Source organism: Anomaloglossus baeobatrachus, chromosome 11 (assembly GCF_048569485.1).
Source record: "Anomaloglossus baeobatrachus isolate aAnoBae1 chromosome 11, aAnoBae1.hap1, whole genome shotgun sequence".
In the NCBI taxonomy this organism is placed as follows: Eukaryota; Metazoa; Chordata; class Amphibia; order Anura; family Aromobatidae; genus Anomaloglossus; species Anomaloglossus baeobatrachus.
The window spans coordinates 159419037-159445865 of NC_134363.1; the positions used below are offsets into that span (position 1 = coordinate 159419037).

General features: G+C 45.4%; 1 protein-coding gene across 3 annotated transcripts in view; it reads left to right on the forward strand.

Annotated features, from left to right (window-relative positions):
- The window catches only part of KLHL17 (kelch like family member 17), a 96725-nt gene that overhangs the window by 22136 nt on the left and 47760 nt on the right, over positions 1–26829 (forward strand). For 2 of the 3 annotated variants that reach the window (XM_075328047.1, XM_075328049.1), the window contains exons 2-4: positions 10861–11122; positions 15495–15616; positions 25361–25582. In XM_075328047.1, the coding sequence (XP_075184162.1) occupies positions 10861–11122; positions 15495–15616; positions 25361–25582 (606 nt within the window). Of the gene's footprint in view, positions 1–528; positions 583–10860; positions 11123–15494; positions 15617–25360; positions 25583–26829 lie in introns of those variants that run through there. The other variant, XM_075328048.1, reaches the window with a different exon arrangement.

The following is a 26829-nucleotide window of genomic DNA, read 5'->3' on the forward strand; positions in this document are numbered from 1 at the left end:
AATGAGTTTAGACCTGAACACCGCATGACAGCTGAGGTTGTTTGCGCCATAATTCAGCAACTTCTCCACATGTTCCAAGGGGCACAAAAAAACATGGCCCATTCAAGAAAAGGGGGCTTTGTTACAGTATCTTCTCAGATCTTTATAGAAAAACAAAATTATTGATGGTGCAAGAGACTGAGCTACTGATGTTTGAGGTCAGTTTTTTTAGCAAAAAATCTTTTGGAAAATGGACACTTTTCTGATTCTGTAGCCTCCACAATACAAACAGTTAATGGTCTAAATTAATTCTGGAATGTCATATGCTACACACTGTACGGGAAAAAAAAATAAAATGCTAATTTAGTAAAGGCCAGTCATGTACGTTCATTTATAGAGAAAAACATGCATAGCGGTGGTGTGTTCCAGGACCGCCAAACAATCCGCCGTTCATCCATGAGCTCAGGCAGTGGGTGGCAGATGGCCTGGACTTCATATAACAAAGCAGCCGATAAATTCAGACACATTCTACCTAAAACTGCAGAACTCCGACAAAGAATGGTCAGGAGGGTGAAGCAGGCGGCGTTCTGTGGACTTTACACCGTAAGTAGTTACTTCACTTCTGTTTAGGTAGTTATTTTTATTTGTTTATAATTCTATTTATTTCTTTTTTAAATAAGATACAAATATGTTTTGAAACAATGTTGCCATTTTCATCAGAAGTGGACACTCTCCTATTTGTATGGAGGCATCCAGACTCTTCGGGGTGCAGGATTGGGCATGTTGAATTGAGCACCCAATCTTTTTATTTCCAGAATTGATAAGAAATTCTGGTACAAAGGTTTGGCAGTCACTTCTTCCCTTTCCCCATGGAAAATATATGCGTGCCCTGCTGAAGCCGAATGTTTCGCCATTGGCTATTGATTGTGTATAGTCCACAGTGCATCTAGTTCTGTAGGGGGTGGCCAGTATTTCCGATCCCGGTAGATGGCACCATCAGTAGCAAAGATTTAATCTGTATATTAAAAATGGAGTGAAACAAAGTTGCCATTTTCATCAGAACTGGACACTCTCCTATTTGTATGGAGTTGTCCGGGCTCTTCAGGGGAGCAGGATTGGGCATGTTGAATTTCATTACCCGATCTTTTTTTTTTCCAGAGGGATAAGATGGTAGAACGTTTGTCAGTCACTTCTTCCCTCTCCCCATGGAAAATATATGTGTGCCCTGCTGAAGCCGAATGTTTCGCCGTCGGCTATTAATTGTGTATAGTCTACAGTGCAACTAGTTCTGTAAGGGGTGGCCAGTATTTCTGATCCCGGTAGCTGGCTCCATCAGGAGCAAAGATTGAACCTGTATATTAAAAATGCATTAAAATTTGGAGTGAAACAAAGTTGCCATTTTCATCAGGACCGGACACTCTCCTATTGGTATGGAGGCATCCGGACTCTTCGGGGTGCAGGATTGGGCATGTTGAATTTCAGGACCCAATATTTTTGTTGAGAGAGGTGATAAATTCTGGTAGAAAGTTTGGCTTTCACTTCTTCTCTCTCCCCATGGAAAATATATGTGTGCCCTGCTGAAGCCGAGTGTTTCGCCATCAGCTATTCATTGTGCATAATCCACTGTACATCTAGTTCTGTAGGGGTTGGCCAGTATTTCGGATCCCGGTAGATGGCTCCATCAGTAGCAAAGATTGAATTTGTATATTAAAAATGAATTAAAATATTGATTGAAACAAAGTTGCCATTTTCATCAGTACTGGACACTATCCTATTTGTATGGAGGCATCCGGACTCTTCGGGGTGCAGGATTAGGCATGTTGAATTTCAGCACTCGATCTTTTTTTTTTTTCCAGAGGTGATAAGATGGTAGAACGTTTGGCAGTCACTTCTTCCCTCTCCCTATGGAAAATATGTGTGCCTTGCTGAAGCCGAATGTTTCGCCATCGGCTATTGATTGTGTATAGTCCACAGTGCATCTAGTTCTGTAGGGGGTAGCCAGTATTTCGGATCACGGTAGATGGCACCATCAGGAGCAAAGATTGAATCTGTATATTAAAAATGAATTAAAATATTGATTGAAACAAAGCTGCCATTTTCATCAGTACCGGACACTATCCTATTTGTATGGAGCTGTCCGGGCTCTTCAGGGGAGCAGAATTAGGCATGTTGAATTTCAGCCCCCGATCTTTTTGTCTCCAGAGGTGATAAGATGGTAGAAAGTTTAGTGATCACTTCTTCCCTCTCCCCATGGAAAATATATGCGTGCCCTGCTGAAGCCAAGTGTTTCGCCATCTGCTATTAGTTGTGTATAGTCTACCGTGTATCTAGTTCTGTAAGGGGTGGCCAGTATTTTGGATCCTGGTAGAAGGCTCCATCAGGAGCAAAGATTAAATCCATATATTAAAAAAACTGAGGCATTGTACAGTGTGCAATGGAAAACTCCAATAATGATTTATTGCCAAAGGTTGAATTGAGTGGTCGAGTAGAAATATGGACCGGCGAAGGTTTAAAGGCTATGGACACTTTTTGGGGATGATTTGTTTGTGTAATTTTCATTAATATTATTAAACTCTTTTGCTTTTACAGGCTCTTTATTTCACTGGCAGCTAAACGAGTTAACTGAGAATCCATGAGTGAGCTCATTTTTGTATCTTTTTCCTAAACACTTACGTGTTAATTTATGGCTACAGACCACATCAATGTTGAGCTGAAATTATGATGTGGTTATAAATCAGACGATGTATGGATAGATTAAAGATAAGCAGCTACCAGAGGTTTTGCCGATGAGCATCTAAGGTGTATAATCGCTTCATGAAATCCTAAAAACTCATGTTGAGTGCATCTAATTTGCTTGACAAATTAGATCCTCAATTGTTGTATAATATCCTAAAAGCTGTTCAAGGACATGACCCCATGTGCACTGCAGGGAATGGATGGGTGACTCCCATAATTTCTATGGGAATTCTGAAAATTACTGTTTGCACTTTATTGTAAAGATACATGTCGTGAGATCACAAAGGTTGTGCCAGATGATAAGCACCGTTCTGGAGCTAGTTTTTGGTGTAGAACACAGTAAAGTCATAGTCATGTGGTTACGGATATTTACACTGTCGAGGTGGAGGGGGATGAAGGACTTTTGCTATGATCTTATATCCTGTTACGCCCTACCTATATTTGTCCAGTAAACATTGTGACTGTAAATATATTCTGTAAATAAGTTTCTTGCTCCTAACTTATTGCTGATTCCCCTACAGAGGACCTGTCACCAGGTCAGAGGTGCCCCGTTCCTCTTATTTTATTCCTGCTGCTTCACTGAGTATGCCATTGTTTCTCTTTTTAAAATCCACCAAACCGTTCCAGAGATATGAGCATTTTTATTAAGGGGTGTGGCTCACAGGATCCTCAGGGGCGTGTCTTTAGGCTCCTGTGTGCCACGCCCCTTAGGTAAAGCCAATAATTAAAACTAGATGGAAATACCCGTATCTCTGGAATTCAATGGCGGATTTTAGAAATGAAGACGTCGAAATACTCAGGGGAACTGAGGGAATAAAAGAAGAGCAAAAACTGGACATTTTTGATCTTGTGACAGGTCCTTTTGCTGCTGAAGTGTTGTAGAGTATAGACTGTAATTTAACGGCAATGAGCTGCACGCGCATTAGAATAATGTTGGCTTCTAAATTTGGTGGGAAATTTTTAGTCTTTCTAGGGTAAAAGATCAGACGCGTTGGATGATGAGCCCTCTCCCAATAAAAATAAACAAAAAAAGGGTAAAAAAAACTAATTTGGCCGCATCTCAATAAGCGCCAAACAAGTGTTGCTGACTATGATCAACCAACGAATGAGTGTTTCGTGTTTTTGCCGATGATCCGTTTTTTGTTTTTTTTCCTGTTTGTTTTTTTTTTTGTTTTTTATTGGACGTTCATTTGCCAATCAATAGCCCATTGGCGTTAATTAACATATAAAAGTTTTATTTACCAATATCTTTAACTTTTTTACATTTCTTGTAGCTCCCAATGTTTACCCTCCTGCGGCACACTCACTTCTCTAACTCCACTCCCTCAAAAAAGAGGAACGCCAGTAACTTAAAGGGGTTTCCCATCTATTAATTTATTAAAGGGAAGCTATTATCATAAAATGACCTTGTGTTTAAATTACGTTTTTGTGCTAAGTGTATCACAGTCTATCTTAAAAATACACATCCTTCACTGACCCCTGGGGCTTTTTTAACTTTTAACTTCCTGTTGTTTCAGGAAACAACACATGTATATAGTTACAGTGAACAGACACTGAATATATTTATTTTTATTTATTTTTAAGGGAAGGGGAGGAGGTGAGCTGTGACATCGCCTATTGTGATTGGTAGAATTGCATTATTCTAGTGCGGTGCTGCTGACCCCACGTCACCTCCTATCTATTTCCTGCCTCAGGGCAAGATGGGAAGGAGGTGACGTGGGGTCAGCAGCACCGCGCTTGCGCAGAACGAAGGACGCCGAGGGTGAAAGCGCGGTCCCGTGATTATGGGCGGTTGCTTGGTAATAAACATCACAGCACCGCCCATAATCTAAAGCCTGCGCGCACGTCACCAGCGGTGACACTGGGCACAGTGCTCATCCACGAGACATGAGCACTGCGCATGCGCGGGGACCTGTGGAGCAGTGGGCGGCGTCCACAGCTATGGAAATCGGCGATGGGGGACTGCCTAAAGCGGCAGGAGGCAGACTAACGGCCATCAGGCAGCCCGCCCCCGTGTCACATTTACAGAATCTGAATACAAAAAGGTACCACTTTATAAAGTCTTTATTTTGGTCTCACATGGGGCACAATAATAACAGGGACCTTTCTAGAATGCAGCCCAGGAGCTGCAGAGGGGGGAATCTTTTAGGTTTTGGGCGAAATTTCTGCTGACAGGTTCCCTTTAAGATTTAATGTCACCTGCTTAAAGAGGTTGTCCAGTTAAAGCAAGTTTAATAGGATAGGTGATAACCCTGTGATTGGTGGGGGTTGGACCGCTGTGACCTACAAGGATCAGCAAAATTGGGACTCTTTATTCAAATCAGGGCACTTTTATCCTCATTGCAAAATGAATATAATTTTCCGAATGTTGGGGGAACCCATTGCTGTGTCCGTCATAGTCGAGCGCCCACCTGAATGGAGCAGGGGTCGATCACGTGTGTTACCGGAGCGCCCGAGATTGTTGTTGGCTTATCTTTGATACTTCAGTTAGAATGATCGTGCTCCACTCCATTCACCCGGGGCTCGGGATCGGTGGGGACCATGGCGGTCCAGCCCCATACAATTGATAAGTCCCCCCCCCTTCCTTTATCCTTTTGGATAAGCGATGACCTTCAAATTTGAGAACAATGGGGATGTGACAATCCTCACCGTGCTCCTTTTCCCCCCTTGTGTGAATGGGGTTTTAGAAGCCCCATATACATGTATTAAATTTTAACTTTATTGGGATTTTTCAATGCAAATTCTGCACAGAAACGCAACAAAAAATAGAAACAAAAACATTCCCTTCTCTGAAGTATTGGCTCCCCGGCCATTCCCAGCCCTATGGGATTCCTGGAACGGTCCGTGACCCTCTGTACCCATAAGGTATCCTCCTGTATAAAGCTGATTTGCGCGTCGTGATCCCCTCATCTCGTCCTCCTCCGGAGGGGGCTGCTCGTCACGGCTTATAAATGTGTAGAAATTGCTTCTTCCAGAGGATCTATTTTTACCAGCACTAATCAGCAGCATGTAGGTGTATGGAGCGGGACGGCGCAGCAGCGGAGGGCACAGAACGTTCAGTGATGAATCGCTGCAGGGTGACATTCGCCTCCTGCTTCGTTTTATCTATTATTATTTTTTTTTTTTAATGTATTTACATCTTTGCTAAATACATTTTAGTCATCCGTTCTGTGCCATGTTTATCCTGTATGAATAATGTATAGTGGGCGGCTCAGACCTTCTTTGTAGCAGATGATTACATCCATGGGGGTGATGGGGTATTACTGTATAGGAAGAGAGGAAGCCCCCGTAGCGTAACGCATCCCACTAGGTACTACATAATATATTGCAATTATTTGGTTCCTAATGGGTAGTGTAGAACTTCATTTACCTACATTTAAAGCGACTCCGTCAGCAATGTAATCTGAAGACAGCATGCTGCATGAGTTAAAACAAAGAATTCAGCCCTGTGTCTCTTATCTCAATGTTTGTTTGTTTTTTTGTTTAGGCTGCTTTCACGCATCCGGTTTTTGCTGAGCGGCACAATACGGTGCTTTGCAGAAAAAATGCAACCCTTTGTTTTTTGCCGCCGGTTGCGTTTTTTCCGCATAGACTTGCATTAGCGCCGTATTGTGCCACATGGCCTTGCTTTGCGTCCGTTTTTTTGCTGGATGCGGCATATTTAGCCCATGCGGCGGCCGGATGGAACGTTGCCTGGCACGTTTTTTTGTGCAGCGAAAAAACCGCATTGCGCCAGATGCGGCGCAATTTACAATGCAAGCCTATGGACGCCAGATGCGGCGTCCTGCGGCAAAAAACGCATCCGGCGGCCAGATGCGGGTTTTTTGCACTGCGCATGCTCGGTATCAAGCCGCATCCGTCAAAAAACGGACATTGAAAAACGTATGCAACGGATCCGTTTTTTTCGCCGCATCCGTTGCATAGGTTTTTGAGCTGGATTGCGCCGCACTGCAAAAACCGGATGTGTGAAAGCAGCCTTACCTGCAATGTTAGTTTAAGCTTCTTGGCTTTATCATTAGTGGGTCTCAGCACTGTGTGAGCTCCACACCTTCTGTCATTGGCAGCTTCTGTCTATGTAAATGTACACTGGAAGCCTGGTGTGGGTGGAGGCAGCTCTCACCTCTGCTACATGCATAATCTAATATCTTGGCTTGTATCAAAACAACTGCACCCAGTAATCTAAGTGATGCATTGTTGGATTCAGAGTCTCTTTGCCTACAGAAGCAAAAACCATCTGACACATCCCCTAGAGACTTCTTCAGCCCTATTAATAATATTTTAATTGTCTTACCCCATCAGACAACTTGATTCCATTTCCGAAATTATGTAAATTGTCTCTCCAGGAAAGGAGACAAACTCTAGCGCCACCTATTGAAAGTAGCGATCCTAAAAGTCAAAAGTGGCCTTTTAATAAGCCTTTTCTAGGATTTATGCCAGATCAGAATCCCAATTTGCAGACACGGTGTTTCTGGGTGATTGCTCCTCGTCAGTGCAAAGTGTGGGTATCTGATCTGGCTTATGAGAAGCTATGTGGGGACCACGGGGGCAGACTAATATGATTGACAAATTTTTTATTTTATTTTTTTATTAAAAAAATCATGTTTTCTGATCCACAAACACTCACTGCTAAGTGCCGGCCACTAGGTGTCCCCGTCTGTGTATCTTGCTGTCCTTTGCCTGTTGTCGAGTGCAATCCATCTGTAGCAGCAGAGACATAGAGATGGAGTACGGGGAGTTGGGAGCGGGGCATAGCCTCTCTGCTCCTGCTCTCCTGTCTGTAGCACTGTATCCAGCCATCACTGTGAGGCGGGATTTCAGTTCAGCGCAAGGAAGGAATTGGACCATGGCGCCGGAGAATCCTGACAGTGTGCAATGTGAGAATGCACAAAGAGTGCAGACTTTTATCCCAAACCTGGACAGCTCCATTAATTCTTCAGCTCACTACGCTGTGGACATTTTGTAGCTTCCAGCTTTGTGGTGGGAAAAATTTGGGGAGAGTCTTTTCTGTTTCCATGACTGTCCATAAGGACTTGGTTGGAGGTAGTTTGGTGGAAGAACGTGACCGGCCGCCCGGAGCTCATCCCCATCCAGAACCTTTGGAATGACCAAGAACAGAAATTGTGAGCTCGACCTCTCCCCAACATCCGGGTTTGACCTCACAAATGCTCTTCGGATGAAGGAGCAAAAATTCCCACAGACACCTCCAAAATCTTGTAAAAAAAACCTTCTCAGAAAAGCGCTAGTTGTTGTATCTGCAAACAACCAACTCCAAATGAATGTCTATGGATTTAGAATGGGTGGTCCAAAAAGCTCATATAAGTGGAGCACATACTTGTCACGTTTGACAGACAGTCATGTGGTTTCTGGAAATAGAAGGTCATAGCGTTCGGCTGTGCAAAATCCTCTCTGACTTTCTATTGTTCCTGCTGTCAGTATTCAGTGTACTAAGTATCTTTCCTGCTGGATTTTCAACCTTTCCCTTTAGGACCCAGCGGAGCTCCTCTCCCCTTCTGCTGCTGATCATCTGTATTTCTCCTTGGGTTTTAATACTCCCATCTTCCCTTGACTGGTGCTGGTGATATTCAGTTCATTTAAGCTCTGGTTGCAAGCAGGTGGCTTGTACTCCTCTCTAGTATTATTACTGAACTTCTACCTGAGTCATCTGTGAATAAGTAGTTCATGCATTCTCCACCTGTGTGTCGTCCTTGTGTCTTTTCAAGCTTTTAGTGGGTGTTGACAAGGAGCCCATCCCACCCGCTGCCTATTTAGGGTCCAGCATTAGGGATAATTAGGGTCAGGTATCCAGCTCGGCGCATAGGTGCGAAATCTATCTAGGGTGGTGAGGGACTCCAGGGACCAGCAGTAGGTTTGGTCAGGGGTCACCATCTTCCCCTGCCCTAGACACATGGTTCCCTTCCCTTTCGGAGCTCGCTTGCTACTTCCCCGTACCTAGCGTGACAATACTTATGTTCATACAGTGTACTTTTCCTATGTCTAAAGCCACACCAGAAAGGCACATTTTAATATAGCATCCTCTCCTTGGATTGGCACATGCTGGGCAGTAAGGCTATATTCACACAGTGCATTTTTTGCGGCGTTTTTTTTTTTTTTTTTCTGGCAATAAAAAAAAGCTGCATTTTTTGCTACATTTGGTGCTGCCTTTTTTGGTGTGTTTAAATAAACTTAGTGTCATTCACCAAAAACGCACTGTGTGAACATGGCCTTACCCTGCAAGGCAGTGTGAGTGTTACTATAGGGTTTATGTCATACCAATTCAATGGGATATGATCTTATGCAGCTATCACACACGCTTCGTACTATTTTTACCGTATACTGATGATACAGATAATAATGGAGAGTAGTCTCCATGCAAATAATTGAATAAAACCCCATTTATTTTCTGATCTCTGCTGTGAGTCAGTCGGGTAATTGCCGGTTATAGATCTTTATCTGTTGCAGTTTGGAAGGAGCGGCGTTCGGCAGGGCAGGGTCAGGTGGGGATACGGCTTCAATACAGATGTATCATTCTCATTAGCTATATAAATAAACTCTTGAAGCACTGACTCAGCAGCATCCACTCCTTGTCAATCTCCCCCAAATTTTTGAATGGCCTTTTCTTAACAATCCTATCAAGGCTGCTTGTGCACCTTTTTTCTACCGTACTTTTTCCTTCCACTCAACTTTCCATTAATATACTTGGATACAGCACTCTGTGAACAGCCAGCTTCTGTAGCAATGACTTTTTGTGGCTTACCCTCCTTGTGGAGTGTGTCAGTAACTGCCTTTTGGACATCTGTCAAGTTAGCAGTCTTCCCCTTGATTGTGTAGCCTACTGAACCAGACTAATGGACCATTTAAAATGCTTAGGAAGCCTTTGCAGGTGTTTTGTGGTAATTATTCTAATTTTCTCTGAGATAATGACTTTTGGGTTTTCATTGGCTGTAAGCCATAATCATCAACATTAATAAACACTTGAAATAGATCCCTCTGTGTGTAATCACTCTATATAGTATATAGGAATAGATCTTTCTGTATAATATATAGGAATATATCCCTCTGTGTGTAATGACTCTATATAATATATAAAAATAGATCCCTCTTTGTGTAATGACTCTATATAATATATAGGAATAGATCCCTCTTTGTGTAATGACTCTATATAATATATAGGAATAGATCCCTCTGTGTGTAATGACTCTATATAATATATAGGAATAGATCCCTCTGTGTGTAATGACTCTATATAATATATAGGAATATATCCCTCTGTGTGTAATGATTCTATATAATATATAGGAATAGATCCCTCTGTGTGCAAGTACTCTATATAATATATAGGAATAGATCCCTCTGTGTGTAATGACTCTATATGATCTATAGGAATAGATCCCTCTGTGTGTAATGACTGTATATAATATATAGGAATAGATCCCTCTGTGTGTAATGACTCTATATAATATATAGGAATAGATCCCTCTGTGTGTAATGATTCTATATAATATATAGGAATAGATCCCTCTGTGTGCAAGTACTCTATATAATATATAGGAATAGATCCCTCTGTGTGTAATGACTCTATATGATCTATAGGAATAGATCCCTCTGTGTGTAATGACTCTATATAATATATAGGAATAGATCCCTCTGTGTGTAATGACTCTATATAATATATAGGAATAGATTCCTCTTTGTGTAATGACTCTATATAATATATAGGAATAGATCTATCTGTGTGTTATGACTCTATATAATATATAGGAATAGATCTCTCTGTGTGTAATGACTCTATATAATATATAGGAATAGATTCCTCTTTGTGTAATGACTCTATATAATATATAGGAATAGAACTATCTGTGTGTTATGACTCTATATAATATGCATTTCCATTTTTGTATTGAATTACTGAAATAAATGAACTTTTTGATGATATTCTAATTTATTGAGATGCACTTGTAGATGCAGACATTGCCTTGTAATGCTCATTATAGAATCTGGCACAGCAGAGCCGGAGAAGGTTCCCTGTTGATTCCGTAATGTTACATTTCCTCCGTTAGATCTGTCAGTCTACAGTTACTTATCTATGGGGAATTTTACGATAAACTTTATATAAATGTCTCTTGTTCTTTGTTTTTTATTTCACAGCTTCAACGTGTGAAGCCAGTGAAGGAGAAATCAGGAGACCAGTCCCCAGCCATGGAAGGGGCGGTGCAGCTTCTGAGCCGGGAGGGCCACAGCATCTCCCACAATTCGAAACGGCACTACCACGATGCCTTCGTCTGCATGAACCGGATGCGCCAACGGGGGCTCCTGTGTGACATTGTGCTGCACGTGGGGACCAAGGAAATTAAGGGGCACAAAGTGGTGCTGGCATCATGTAGCCCTTATTTTCACGCCATGTTTACGAGTAAGTATCTAGTTACATAACTTTGTTTTTTTAATCTATGTATTATTATTATTCCAGAAACCTTCAACTGCGGAACCCAGTATGCAAAAGTCGTAACGTGCACAAGGATGTACATATATTCGATTGCTAGACCAATTGTTAGAAATGTCATGGGCGGACACAAACCGAAAAGGGTCCCGGTGCAAGAACAGTGTATGGGCCCTTTGCCCTTACCAAAGCTTATAAAAATGCACAATTCCACCTGCTTGGGTCCCCCTACCTCTTGGGTACCTGTGCGGCTGCACAGGATGCACCAGTGATGTGTCCGCCGCTGAGAAACCTTTTACTCCCTTCCAAGTCCATTAATCCAAAGGTATAGCCCTTATAAGATAAGTCAGGCGATCCATCCATGACCCCAACAGAAAAATCCTGTTTAGGCATTTGGAAGTGTATTTGGGTGAAACTGTGCAATTCTAGCTTCTTAGCCTCATGCTATATCCTGTTACGGTCATCGAGGGACAGTGACCATCCGCGGGGGGGACCCACTGGACCATGCACTGGATTCCCCCGAAGGAGCAACCAACAGCGAACCCCAGGGCTTGTGTGGTGCTCCAAATGGAAGGCCTAAATGCACAGCAGCCAGGGACAAGAGAAGACCGTCTCTACGGACGGTTACAGCCTCAATGTCCAGTGCAGGAGTCCACAGATTTGGCGGCACAGAAGTGAGGCTGAGATGAGGCAGCGCTGTGATGATGGTTCAGGCGTGGCGGCACTCTGGGGAAGGCTCAGATGTGACAGCACTGCGGTATTGGCTCAGACGTGGCGGCACCCTGGTGATGGGATGGATGTGACGGCACACAGGAGAGTAGGCTCTAGGATGAGACAACTTTTAGCAACAGAAGTCTGGTACTAGGGCTAAACACAAAAACGTACAGGAACATGAGAACTAGCAAAGCACTGTAGGCAACGTTGCTCAGGCGCCTCCTGTTAGGGGAGGCAGACTTAAATACCAGGTGACCTCCGGAATTGCGTCCAGGTAATGAGATGCTGGCCCTTTAAGAAAGGGGGCATTATATGGGCATTATATGACTTGTATCCTGAATTTTACCAGTTTTCCCCTCTGTAGACTTTTTCTCTAATTCTCTGAGCTAGTGAGTGGAGGCCGGCTGCTATGATGTCTGCCATGCACAGCACACACAGACATGAGGGATTCCTGCTCTCCTGTCTGCATGTAGCACACATCCAAAAGTATCACCTGTGTGTTCTAGCTATGAATCAAGTACTAAGGTGGTATAAAACACTTACTAGAAAGCTGCAGAATGTGATTCTCTACTTGTTTCACTCTCATACTGCCTCCACCTAGCTTCTCCCCTCCACATATACTACAATCAGCAGCTACCATCCGATCACTCAGTGAGATGACAGAAGGTCTTCTTTTGGCCAAGATGGATTTCCCTCGCATCTAATCAGCGATGGCTTCTCTCCCCACTCCTTTGGACAAACGAGTTATTTAACAGGAAGTGAGTGCTGCGGTGTGTTATCCCTCATGTCTCTGTTTGTGGGAGAGATTATAGCACCCACCCACCCACTAGCTCAGAGAGAACTGAAAATAAGAAAAAGAGAGAAAGAGCCTGCAGAGGAGATAAACAGCTGAAAACTCAGATTTCAAATCGTATAATGGCCAGAAATGGGTGTTATCCCTCATGTCTGTGTGTGGGAGACCTCATAGCAGCTGGTCTCCACTTACTAGCTCAGAGATTAGAGAAAGAGTCTGAAGAGGGGAAACTGGTAAAATGCAGGATACAAGTCATATAATGGCCATACATGGTGTTATCCATTATGTGTCTGTGTGTGCTGTGTTTGGCAGACATCATAGCAGCTGGTCTCTACCCACTACTAGTTGATAGAACTAGACAAAGAGTCTGCAGAGGTGAAAATTGTTAAAATGCATGATACAAGTCATTTAATGGCCAGAAATGGTGTTATTTCTCATTTCTGTGTGTGCTGTGTTTGGGAGACATAATAGCAGCTGGTTTCCATCCACTAGCTCAGAGAGAACTGAAAACGAGCAGGAGAAAGAGAGGCTGCAGATGAGGAAAACTGCATAAAAACTCAGAATACAAGTCAGATAATGGCCAGAAATAGTGATATCCCTCATGTCTGTGAGTGCTGTGTATTGGAAACATCATAGATTGGAGACCTCATAGCAGCTGGTCTCCACCCTCTAGTTCAGAGAATTAGAGAGTCTGCAGAGGGGAAACCCGTTAAAATGCAGGATACAAGTCATATAATTGCAAGAAATTGTGTTATCCCTCATGGCTCTGTGTGTGAGAGACATTATAGCAGCTACACTCCACCCACTAGCTCAGAGACAACTGAAAATAAGGGAAAGACTGCAGAGGAGAAAAACTGCTGAAAAATGCAGGATACAAGTCATATAATGGCCAGAAATGATGTTATCCCCCATGTCTGTATGTGCCGTGTATGGGAGACATCATGGCAGGTGGTTTTCATCCACTAGCTCAGAGAGAACTGAAAATGAGAGAGACAAAGAGAGGCTGCACATGAGGGAAAACTGCATAAAAACTCAGAATACAAATCATATAATTGCCAGAAATGGTGTTATCCCTTATGTCTGTGTGTGCCATGTACAGTATGGGAGACATCATAGCAGCTAATCTCCATCCACTAGCTCAGAGAGAACTGAAAATGAGAAAGAGAGGCTGCTGAGGAGGAAAACTGCTGAAAAATTTAGAATTCAAGTCCTATAATGGCAAGAAATGGTGTTATCCTTCATGTCTGTGTGTGCTGTGTATGGAGACATCATGGCAGCTAGTCTCCACCCACTAGCTCAGAGATAACTGAAAATGAGAGAAAGAGGCTGCACAGGAAGATAATTGCTGGAAAAACTCACAATACAAGTCATATAATGGCCAGAAACAGTGTTATCCCTCATGTCTCTGTGTGTGCTGTGTATTGGAGACATCATAGAAGCTAATCTCCACCCACTAGCTCTTACAATTAGAGAAAGGCGGGCTTTGCACGTTGCGACATCGCAAGCCGATGCTGCGATGTCGCACGCGATAGTCCCCGCCCCCGTCGCAGGTACGATATCTATTGAAAGCTGGCGTAGCGAAAATTATCGCTACGCCAGCTTCACATGCTCTCACCTGCCCTGCGACCGTCGCTCTGGCCGGCGACCCGCCTCCTTCCTAAGGGGGCGGGTCGTGCGGCGTCATAGCGACGTCACACGGCAGGAGGCCAATAGCGGCGGAGGGGCGGAGATGAGCAGGATGTAAACATCCCGCCCACCTCCTTCCTTCCGTAGAGCCGCCGGCGGCAGGTAAGGTGAAGTTCCTCGCTCCTGCGGCGTAACACACAGTGATGTATGCTGCCGCCGGAACGAGAAACAGCATCGTACCATCGCTCCAGCAAAATTATGGAAAAGTTGGAGCTTGCAACGATGATACGATAACGACGCTTTTGCGCTCGTTTATCGTATCATCTAGCATTTACACAGTATGATGTCGAAAGTGATGCCGGATGTGCGTCACTTTCGATTTGACCCCACCGATATCGCACGTGCGATGTCGCAACGTGCAAAGCCGCCAAAAGAGTCTGCAGAGGAGAAACTGTTAAAATACAAATCATATAATGGTCAGAAATGGTGTTATCCCTTATGTTTCTGTGTGTGCTGTGTATGGGAGACATCATAGCAGCTGGTCTCTACCCACTAGTTGATAGAATTAGAGAAAGTCTGCAGAGGTGAAAACCATTAAAGTGCAGAATACAAGTCATATAATGGCCAGAAATTGTGTTATTTCTCATGTCTGTATGTGCTGTGCTTGGGAGACATCATAGCAGCTAATCTCCACCCACTAGCTCAGAGAGAACTGAAAATGAGAGAAAAATGCTGCACAGGAGGATAAATGCTGTAAAAAATCAGAATACAAGTCATATAATAGCCTGAAATGGTGGTATCCCTCATGTCTCTGTGTGTGCTGTGTATTGGAGACATCATAGCAACTTGTCTCCACCCACTAGCTCAGGGAGAACTGAAAATGTGAGAGATGCTGTAGAAGAGGAAAACTGCTGAAAAACTCAGAATACAAGTCATATAATGGCTAATAGTAATGTTATCCCCCTTGTTTAGAAATGACACATTATTATGAAATGACAGCTACACTTTAAATCAATAAACCATACCGAATACATTGTTCTAAAAGGCAATATATGAATCTGCTCAGAGCCACAACTCTCAGCAGATATCAAGCAGAAAAAAATCCATAAAGAATGATCACATGCTTTATTGGTGAGATTTATTAGTCTATTTTTGTCACATGAAAAACCATAATTGGATTGTAAATATATATATTTTTCTTTTTCTTTGCAGATGAGATGAGTGAGAGTCGGCAGACTCATGTGACCTTGCACGACATTGACCCTCAGGCTCTGGAGCAGCTGGTCCAGTATGCTTACACAGCAGAGATCGTGGTGGGAGAAGGGAATGTGCAGGTATGGGAAAGCACTCACACATGGGCGGATTATCTTCCAAGGACCAAGCTGCCATGTCTACACATTGTAGTCCTTGTGATATATGCTCTGTGAACTCTACCTATGACATTTACACATACAGTCACTCGCATATGTGAAAGTGAGAGGACACAGGCAGGGTCACTGCCCATCACATGAGCCCGGCCGGGGATCTGCCCCATGTCGCACAGGCGGATAATCCTTTTGGTATTTTGGATGTGTCTGCACAGAATCCAACTAATCCATAAAGATTTATTATTCCACTTTATCACCTGACTGCAGGAAATTCTGATTTGCTGATTTGAACTTTGCACCGGTCTTTGAAGTTGTAATAAAGATTTCGATAATCCGGTTGATCACTTAAACAATAAGGAGATTTGGATTATCACATTTTGCAATGTTGATAGCGGAAGAAAAGTGTTTGCAAATACGACAGCGACCAATGGAAAGTGTGTGTGTTGTTGTGACCTACTGTTTATATTACATGAATGTTTTAAAATATTTTTGTTGTATTTTTTTTTTATTTATTATTTATTTATTTTTTTTTAGAGTTCTAAATAGCGGTCTGTATTTTAGGAAGTAAATATTTATATATTATCTCTAGTCACAATAAATAGAAATGTTGCAATTTTCACACTGGGCACTGGGGCTGTTTTTAGACTTTAAGGAAGCCTGAGGCTGCTTTCACACATCCGGTTTTTGCTGGGCGGCACAATACGGCGCTTTGCAGAAAAAACGCAACCGCTTTTTTTTGCCGCCGGTTGCGTTTTTTTCTGCATAGACTTTCATTAGCGCCGTATTGTGCCGCATGGCCTTGCGTTGCGTCCGTTTTTTGCTGGATGCAGCATATTTAGGCCATGCGGCGGCCGGATGGAACGTTGCCTTGTACGTTTTTTGTGCGGCGAAAAAAAAGCATCGCACCGGATCCGGCACGATGCGGCGCAATTTACAATGCAAGACTATGGACGCCGGATGCGGCGTCCTGCAGCAAAAACTGCATCCCGCGGCCGGATGCAGTTTTTTTCACTGCGCATGCTCAGTATCAAGCCGCATCCGTCAAAAAAACGGACGGGCCGCATGGAAAAACTTATGCAACGGATCCGTTTTTTTCGCCGCATCCATTGCATAGGTTTTTGAGCCAGATTGAGCCGCACTGCAAAAACCGGATGTGTGAAAGCAGCCTTATCCTTCCATTTGCTTCTGCCATGATGGAGAGGCAGATTTTTCTTGTGTGTGGCATCAGCGTGCATTTTCATTTTTTTTTAGATCAGGGGTGTAAATACATTCTGTGAACTGCTTATACTTTCATTAAAGTCTAGGGAGATTGATACCGTCTCCTGTTACTATATATGATTGGCATCAGTGGTGTCGTGTGAGTTGCCAGCGCACAAGGAAAGTATTTTGTGCCCCGTAACCCTTGGACCATTAGCACTCTTTACGTCTTTTCCACCAGTTTATAGTTGAGGTCCTTCTCCCCTGAGCAATGATGTCATTATAGTTTGCCCTTTTGTCCTTTTCCATTTTTCAGCTTTTTGCTAAATCTGATATAAAATGTCAAAAATAAAAAGTTATACATTGTTATACTACAGCCCCAAATGTTGGAGTGTTGTGTAAAAAGGTTAAAAAAATAAGAATGCAATGACCTGGAAATCTCAGACATTATAAATCACAACTTGATTTAGAGCCCAAACTAGAAATCTAAATATAAACATCTATTCATTTAATTTGAAAAATGAAAGGGCTTGTCCACTACTTTATTATTGATGGCCTGTCCTTAGGATAGGTCATCAATATCTGATCCGCTGGGGTCAGACACCCCGCACGCCTGCCAATCAACTGTTTTTGGTGCCGGAAATGCTCAGTTCCGGATCTGCCCCATTTGGTCCCAAAAATGCTCAGTTGTGGATCTGCCCCATTTGGTGCCGGAAATGCTCAGTTGCGGATCTGCCCCATTTGGTGCCAAAAATGCTCAGTTCCAGATCTGCCCCATTTGGTGCCGGAAATGCTCAGTACCGGATCTGCCCTATTTGGTGCCAAAAAAGCTCAGTTGCGAATCTGCCCTATTTGGTGCCAAAACTGCTCAGTTTTAGATCTGCCCCATTTGGTGCCAAAAATGCTCAGTTCCAGATCTGCCCCATTTGGTGCCAAAAATGCTCAGTTCCAGATCTGCCCCATTTGGTGCCGGAAATGCTCAGTTCCAGATCTGCCCCATTTGGTGCCAAAAATGCTCAGTTGCGGATCTGCCCCATTTGGTGCCAAAAATGCTCAGTTCCAGATCTGCCCCATTTGGTGCCAAAAATGCTCAGTTGCGGATCTGCCCCATTTAGTGCCAAAAATGCTCAGTACCGGATCTGCCCCATTTGGTGCCAAAAATGCTCAGTTCCAGATCTGCCCATTTGGTGCCGGAAATGCTCAGTACTGGATCTGCCCTATTTGGTGCCAAAAAAGCTCAGTTGCGAATCTGCCCTATTTGGTGCCAAAACTGCTCAGTTTTAGATCTGCCCCATTTGGTGCCAAAACTGCTCAGTTTTAGATCTGCCCCATTTGGTGCCAAAAATGCTCAGTTGCGGATCTGCCCCATTTGGTGCCAAAAATGCTCAGTACCGGATCTGCCCCATTTGGTGCCAAAAATGCTCAGTTCCAGATCTGCCCATTTAGTGCCGGAAATGCTCAGTTCCAGATCTGCCCCATTTGGTGCCAAAAATGCTCAGTTGCAGATCTGCCCCATTTGGTGCCAAAAATGCTCAGTACCGGATCTGCCCCATTTGGTGCCAAAAATGCTCAGTTCCAGATCTGCCCCATTTGGTGCCAAAAATGCTCAGTTGCGGATCTGCCCCATTTAGTGCCAAAAATGCTCAGTACCAGATCTGCCCCATTTGGTGCCAAAAATGCTCAGTTCCAGATCTGCCCATTTGGTGCCGGAAATGCTCAGTACTGGATCTGCTCTATTTGGTGCCAAAAAAGCTCAGTTGCGAATCTGCCCTATTTGGTGCCAAAACTGCTCAGTTTTAGATCTGCCCCATTTGGTGCCGGAAATGCTCAGTTCCAAATCTGCCCCATTTGGTGCCAGAAATGCTCAGTTCCAGATCTGCCCCATTTGGTGCCAAAAATGCTCAGTTCCAGATCTGCCCCATTTGGTGCCAAAAATGCTCAGTTGCGGATCTGCCCCATTTGGTGCCAAAACTGCTCAGTTCCAGATCTGCCCCATTTGGTGCCGGAAATGCTCAGTACTGGATCTGCCCTATTTGGTGCCAAAAATGCTCAGTTGCGGATCTGCCCCATTTGGTGCCAAAAATGCTCAGTACCGGATCTGCCCCATTTGGTGCCAAAAATGCTCAGTTCCAGATCTGCCCATTTAGTGCCGGAAATGCTCAGTTCCGGATCTGCCCCATTTGGTGCCGGAAATGCTCAGTTCCAGATCTGTCACATTTGGTGCCAAAAATGCTCAGTTCCAGATCTGCCCCATTTAGTGCCAAAAATGCTCAGTACTGGATCTGCCCCATTTGGTGCCCAAAATGCTCAGTTCCAGATCTGCCCATTTAGTGCCGGAAATGCTCAGTTCCGGATCTGCCCCATTTGGTGCCGGAAATGCTCAGTTCCAGATCTGTCCCATTTGGTGCCAAAAATGCTCAGTTCCAGATCTGCCCCATTTGGTGCCTGAAATGCTCAGTACCGGATGTGCCCCATTTGGTGCCGGAAATGCTCAGAACCGGATCTGCCCTATTTGGTGCCAAAAAAGCTCAGTTTTAGATCTGACCCATTTGGTGCCGGAAATGCTCAGTTGCGGATCTGCCCCATTTGGGGCCAAAAATGCTCAGTACCGGATGTGCCCCATTTGGTGCCAAAAATGCTCAGTTCCAGATCTGCCCATTTAGTGCCGGAAATGCTCAGTACCGGATCTGCCCTATTTGGTGCCAAAAAAGCTCAGTTGCGAATCTGCCCTATTTGGTGCCAAAACTGCTGAGTTTTAGATCTGCCCCATTTGGTGCCAAAAATGCTCAGTACCGGATCTTCCCCATTTGGTGCCAAAAATGCTCAGTACCGGATCTGCCCCATTTGGTGCCAAAAATGCTCAGTTCCAGATCTGCCCCATTTGGTGCCAAAAATGCTCAGTTCCAGATCTGCCCCATTTGGTGCCAAAAATGCTCAGTTGCGGTTCTGCCCCATTTAGTGCCAAAAATGCTCAGTACCGGATCTGCCCCATTTGTTGCCAAAAATGCTCAGTTCCAGATCTGCCCATTTGGTGCCGGAAATGCTCAGTACCGGATCTGCCCTATTTGGTGCCAAAAAAGCTCAGTTGCGAATCTGCCCTATTTGGTGCCAAAAATGCTCAGTTCCAGATCTGCCCCATTTGGTGCCGGAAATGCTCAGTTCCAGATCTGCCCCATTTTGTGCCGGAAATGCTCCGTTCCAGATCTGCCCCATTTGGTGCCAAAAATGCTCAGTTGCGGATCTGCCCCATTTGGTGCCAAAAATGCTCAGTACCGGATCTGCCCCATTTGGTGCCAAAAATGCTCAGTACCGGATCTGCCCCATTTAGTGCCAAAAATGCTCAGTACCGGATCTGCCCCATTTGGTGCCAAAAATGCTCAGTTCCAGATCTGCCCATTTGGTGCCGGAAATGCTCAGTACTGGATCTGCCCTATTTGGTGCCAAAAAAGCTCAGTTGCGAATCTGCCCTATTTGGTGCCAAAACTGCTCAGTTTTAGATCTGCCCCATTTGGTGCCAAAACTGCTCAGTTTTAGATCTGCCCCATTTGGTGCCAAAAATGCTCAGTTGCGGATCTGCCCCATTTGGTGCCAAAAATGCTCAGTACCGGATCTGCCCCATTTGGTGCCAAAAATGCTCAGTTCCAGATCTGCCCATTTAGTGCCGGAAATGCTCAGTTCCAGATCTGCCCCATTTGGTGCCAAAAATGCTCAGTTGCAGATCTGCCCCATTTGGTGCCAAAAATGCTCAGTACCGGATCTGCCCCATTTGGTGCCAAAAATGCTCAGTTCCAGATCTGCCCCATTTGGTGCCAAAAATGCTCAGTTGCGGATCTGCCCCATTTAGTGCCAAAAATGCTCAGTACCAGATCTGCCCCATTTGGTGCCAAAAATGCTCAGTTCCAGATCTGCCCATTTGGTGCCGGAAATGCTCAGTACTGGATCTGCTCTATTTGGTGCCAAAAAAGCTCAGTTGCGAATCTGCCCTATTTGGTGCCAAAACTGCTCAGTTTTAGATCTGCCCCATTTGGTGCCGGAAATGCTCAGTTCCAAATCTGCCCCATTTGGTGCCAGAAATGCTCAGTTCCAGATCTGCCCCATTTGGTGCCAAAAATGCTCAGTTCCAGATCTGCCCCATTTGGTGCCAAAAATGCTCAGTTGCGGATCTGCCCCATTTGGTGCCAAAACTGCTCAGTTCCAGATCTGCCCCATTTGGTGCCGGAAATGCTCAGTACTGGATCTGCCCTATTTGGTGCCAAAAATGCTCAGTTGCGGATCTGCCCCATTTGGTGCCAAAAATGCTCAGTACCGGATCTGCCCCATTTGGTGCCAAAAATGCTCAGTTCCAGATCTGCCCATTTAGTGCCGGAAATGCTCAGTTCCGGATCTGCCCCATTTGGTGCCGGAAATGCTCAGTTCCAGATCTGTCACATTTGGTGCCAAAAATGCTCAGTTCCAGATCTGCCCCATTTAGTGCCAAAAATGCTCAGTACTGGATCTTCCCCATTTGGTGCCCAAAATGCTCAGTTCCAGATCTGCCCATTTAGTGCCGGAAATGCTCAGTTCCGGATCTGCCCCATTTGGTGCCGGAAATGCTCAGTTCCAGATCTGTCCCATTTGGTGCCAAAAATGCTCAGTTCCAGATCTGCCCCATTTGGTGCCTGAAATGCTCAGTACCGGATGTGCCCCATTTGGTGCCGGAAATGCTCAGAACCGGATCTGCCCTATTTGGTGCCAAAAAAGCTCAGTTTTAGATCTGACCCATTTGGTGCCGGAAATGCTCAGTTGCGGATCTGCCCCATTTGGGGCCAAAAATGCTCAGTACCGGATGTGCCCCATTTGGTGCCAAAAATGCTCAGTTCCAGATCTGCCCATTTAGTGCCGGAAATGCTCAGTACCGGATCTGCCCTATTTGGTGCCAAAAAAGCTCAGTTGCGAATCTGCCCTATTTGGTGCCAAAACTGCTGAGTTTTAGATCTGCCCCATTTGGTGCCAAAAATGCTCAGTACCGGATCTTCCCCATTTGGTGCCAAAAATGCTCAGTACCGGATCTGCCCCATTTGGTGCCAAAAATGCTCAGTTCCAGATCTGCCCCATTTGGTGCCAAAAATGCTCAGTTCCAGATCTGCCCCATTTGGTGCCAAAAATGCTCAGTTGCGGTTCTGCCCCATTTAGTGCCAAAAATGCTCAGTACCGGATCTGCCCCATTTGTTGCCAAAAATGCTCAGTTCCAGATCTGCCCATTTGGTGCCGGAAATGCTCAGTACCGGATCTGCCCTATTTGGTGCCAAAAAAGCTCAGTTGCGAATCTGCCCTATTTGGTGCCAAAAATGCTCAGTTCCAGATCTGCCCCATTTGGTGCCGGAAATGCTCAGTTCCAGATCTGCCCCATTTTGTGCCGGAAATGCTCCGTTCCAGATCTGCCCCATTTGGTGCCAAAAATGCTCAGTTGCGGATCTGCCCCATTTGGTGCCAAAAATGCTCAGTACCGGATCTGCCCCATTTGGTGCCAAAAATGCTCAGTACCGGATCTGCCCCATTTAGTGCCAAAAATGCTCAGTACCGGATCTGCCCCATTTGGTGCCAAAAATGCTCAGTTCCAGATCTGCCCATTTGGTGCCGGAAATGCTCAGTACTGGATCTGCCCTATTTGGTGCCAAAAAAGCTCAGTTGCGAATCTGCCCTATTTGGTGCCAAAACTGCTCAGTTTTAGATCTGCCCCATTTGGTGCCAAAACTGCTCAGTTTTAGATCTGCCCCATTTGGTGCCAAAAATGCTCAGTTGCGGATCTGCCCCATTTGGTGCCAAAAATGCTCAGTACCGGATCTGCCCCATTTGGTGCCAAAAATGCTCAGTTCCAGATCTGCCCATTTAGTGCCGGAAATGCTCAGTTCCAGATCTGCCCCATTTGGTGCCAAAAATGCTCAGTTGCAGATCTGCCCCATTTGGTGCCAAAAATGCTCAGTACCGGATCTGCCCCATTTGGTGCCAAAAATGCTCAGTTCCAGATCTGCCCCATTTGGTGCCAAAAATGCTCAGTTGCGGATCTGCCCCATTTAGTGCCAAAAATGCTCAGTACCAGATCTGCCCCATTTGGTGCCAAAAATGCTCAGTTCCAGATCTGCCCATTTGGTGCCGGAAATGCTCAGTACTGGATCTGCTCTATTTGGTGCCAAAAAAGCTCAGTTGCGAATCTGCCCTATTTGGTGCCAAAACTGCTCAGTTTTAGATCTGCCCCATTTGGTGCCGGAAATGCTCAGTTCCAAATCTGCCCCATTTGGTGCCAGAAATGCTCAGTTCCAGATCTGCCCCATTTGGTGCCAAAAATGCTCAGTTCCAGATCTGCCCCATTTGGTGCCAAAAATGCTCAGTTGCGGATCTGCCCCATTTGGTGCCAAAACTGCTCAGTTCCAGATCTGCCCCATTTGGTGCCGGAAATGCTCAGTACTGGATCTGCCCTATTTGGTGCCAAAAATGCTCAGTTGCGGATCTGCCCCATTTGGTGCCAAAAATGCTCAGTACCGGATCTGCCCCATTTGGTGCCAAAAATGCTCAGTTCCAGATCTGCCCATTTAGTGCCGGAAATGCTCAGTTCCGGATCTGCCCCATTTGGTGCCGGAAATGCTCAGTTCCAGATCTGTCACATTTGGTGCCAAAAATGCTCAGTTCCAGATCTGCCCCATTTAGTGCCAAAAATGCTCAGTACTGGATCTGCCCCATTTGGTGCCCAAAATGCTCAGTTCCAGATCTGCCCATTTAGTGCCGGAAATGCTCAGTTCCGGATCTGCCCCATTTGGTGCCGGAAATGCTCAGTTCCAGATCTGTCCCATTTGGTGCCAAAAATGCTCAGTTCCAGATCTGCCCCATTTGGTGCCTGAAATGCTCAGTACCGGATGTGCCCCATTTGGTGCCGGAAATGCTCAGAACCGGATCTGCCCTATTTGGTGCCAAAAAAGCTCAGTTTTAGATCTGACCCATTTGGTGCCGGAAATGCTCAGTTGCGGATCTGCCCCATTTGGGGCCAAAAATGCTCAGTACCGGATGTGCCCCATTTGGTGCCAAAAATGCTCAGTTCCAGATCTGCCCATTTAGTGCCGGAAATGCTCAGTACCGGATCTGCCCTATTTGGTGCCAAAAAAGCTCAGTTGCGAATCTGCCCTATTTGGTGCCAAAACTGCTGAGTTTTAGATCTGCCCCATTTGGTGCCAAAAATGCTCAGTACCGGATCTTCCCCATTTGGTGCCAAAAATGCTCAGTACCGGATCTGCCCCATTTGGTGCCAAAAATGCTCAGTTCCAGATCTGCCCCATTTGGTGCCAAAAATGCTCAGTTCCAGATCTGCCCCATTTGGTGCCAAAAATGCTCAGTTGCGGTTCTGCCCCATTTAGTGCCAAAAATGCTCAGTACCGGATCTGCCCCATTTGTTGCCAAAAATGCTCAGTTCCAGATCTGCCCATTTGGTGCCGGAAATGCTCAGTACCGGATCTGCCCTATTTGGTGCCAAAAAAGCTCAGTTGCGAATCTGCCCTATTTGGTGCCAAAAATGCTCAGTTCCAGATCTGCCCCATTTGGTGCCGGAAATGCTCAGTTCCAGATCTGCCCCATTTTGTGCCGGAAATGCTCCGTTCCAGATCTGCCCCATTTGGTGCCAAAAATGCTCAGTACCGGATCTGCCCCATTTGGTGCCAAAAATGCTCAGTTCCAGATCTGCCCATTTAGTGCCGGAAATGCTCAGTTCCGGATCTGCCCCATTTGGTGCCGGAAATGCTCAGTTCCAGATCTGCCCCATTTGGTGCCTGAAATGCTCAGTACCGGATCTGCCCCATTTTGTGCCGGAAATGCTCCGTTCCAGATCTGCCCCATTTAGTGCCGGAAATGCTCAGTTCTGGATCTGCCCCTTCTGATATCGGTTGCAACTGGGTACCGCACACCCAACTCCCATTCAAATCAATAGGTAGTGGATGTGCAGTACCCGGCCACAGCTGCTTTCAAAAAACAGGGCAGATCTGGAACTGAGCATTACTGGCTGCCTGCTGCTGGCACCAAGAACAGGGTGTGGGACCTCGGCTGACCAGACATTGATGACCTACCCTAAGGATAGGTAATCATTGTAAAAGTAGTGGACAACCCCTTTAAGTCATTCAGAAATTGATGCCAGTAACACTTCGCAAAGAAGTTGAGCACATGATTCAATACGGTCTTGCTCGGCCTCTGTCATCTTAGCTGCTGCCTATGCAGAGCACAACCGGCAATGACAAACTCACTGGCCACCAGGCACCCATATGCTACTTCAAGAAAAAAATGACAGTGGAGGTAGCCTGCACTGTGCCATTGCCCCCCCCCTCAACAATACGCCGTATTGGCTTTCTGTATTGTCAGATGGAAGGAGTTTCTTAAATTTTGCGCAATACCCAATGATGACCCTTGACCTCCAACATTGAATCTTGCTGAAATTACACAGTGCATTGCAAACTTTGCAGAATCACAGACTGACATCCCAGCTCTTCTCCTTCGCAGACCCTCCTCCCGGCCGCCAGTCTCTTGCAACTGAACGGAGTGAGAGACGCCTGCTGCAAGTTCCTGCTCAGCCAACTGGACCCTTCCAACTGCCTCGGCATCCGTGGCTTCGCAGACACACATTCTTGCAGTGACCTGCTCAAGTCTGCGCACAAGTATGTCCTGCAACACTTTGTAGAGGTGTCCAAGACCGAGGAGTTCATGCTCCTGCCTTTAAAACAGGTAACCTGACATTGACTGTGAAGAGGACACCATAACTATCCAACATAAATACAGGGGCTTTCTAGGGTTCAAATGTGGCCAATTTGTTTCAGAAAATTCTGTACCCCAAAAATTGTCATACATGTGTGAATTCTACAGTATGTGTGTGGATCTAGTAGTTTCTGGAGCATGTGGCTTACATAAAGGTCATTCAGATCCATAGAGCATCATAGGAACGTCCGAAACAGATCTAATTCCTAATTCACAAATCTCCCAGACTTCCACACTGGGAGCTCCAATCCTCGAACATTGGCAATGCCTGTGGTCACCTGGCAGTGGCGTAACTACAGCTCGATGGGCCCTGGTGCAAAGTTTGGACCTCTCCCCTCCTCCCCCTTATGTTGGTCAGATGTATGAATTCATTTAGCATTCTAAATCCTACAAAGACATATGAGTCCCCCCCCCTTCAATTATGTAGTAATGTCCCCCATCCTGGGCTCCTTCCTGGTAAATATGTCCCCTCATCCTGATATATATGTCTCCATCCTGGTATATATGTTCCCCATTCTAGCCCACATCCTGGTGTGTGTGTGTGTGTGTGTGTGTGTGTGTGTGTGTGTATAACCCCATCCTGGCATATATGTCCCCATACTGGGCCCCTCCTGGTATATACTGCCCCCCTTCCTGGTATATACTTCCCCCCTTCCTGGTATCTACTGTCCCCCTTCTGGTATATACTGTCCCCCTACTGGGTCCATCCTGGTATATACTGTCCCCCTCCTGGTACATACTGTCCCCTTGCTGGTATCTATTGTCCCCCTCGTGGTATATACTGTACTTCTCTTGGTATCTACTATCTCCCTCCTGGGGCCCTCCTGGTATATACTGACCTTCTCCTGGTATCTACTGTCCCCCTCCTGGTATATACTGTTCCCCTCCTGGTGTCTACTGTCCCCATACTGTCCCCTTCCTGGTATCTACTGTCCCCCCTCCTGGATTCTACCATCCCCCTGCTGGTATATACTGACCTTCTCCTGGTATCTACTATCCCCCTCCTGGTATATACTGTTCCCCTCCTGGTATCTACTGTCCCCCTCCTGGTATCTACTGTCCCCCTCCTGGTATATACTGTTCCCCTCCTGGTATCTACCATCCCCCTCCTGGTATATACTGTCCTCCTGGTATCTACTGTCCCTCTCCTGGGGCCCTCCTAATGAATACTGTCCACCTGCTGGGCCCCTCCTGGTATATATGTCCCCATCCTGGTA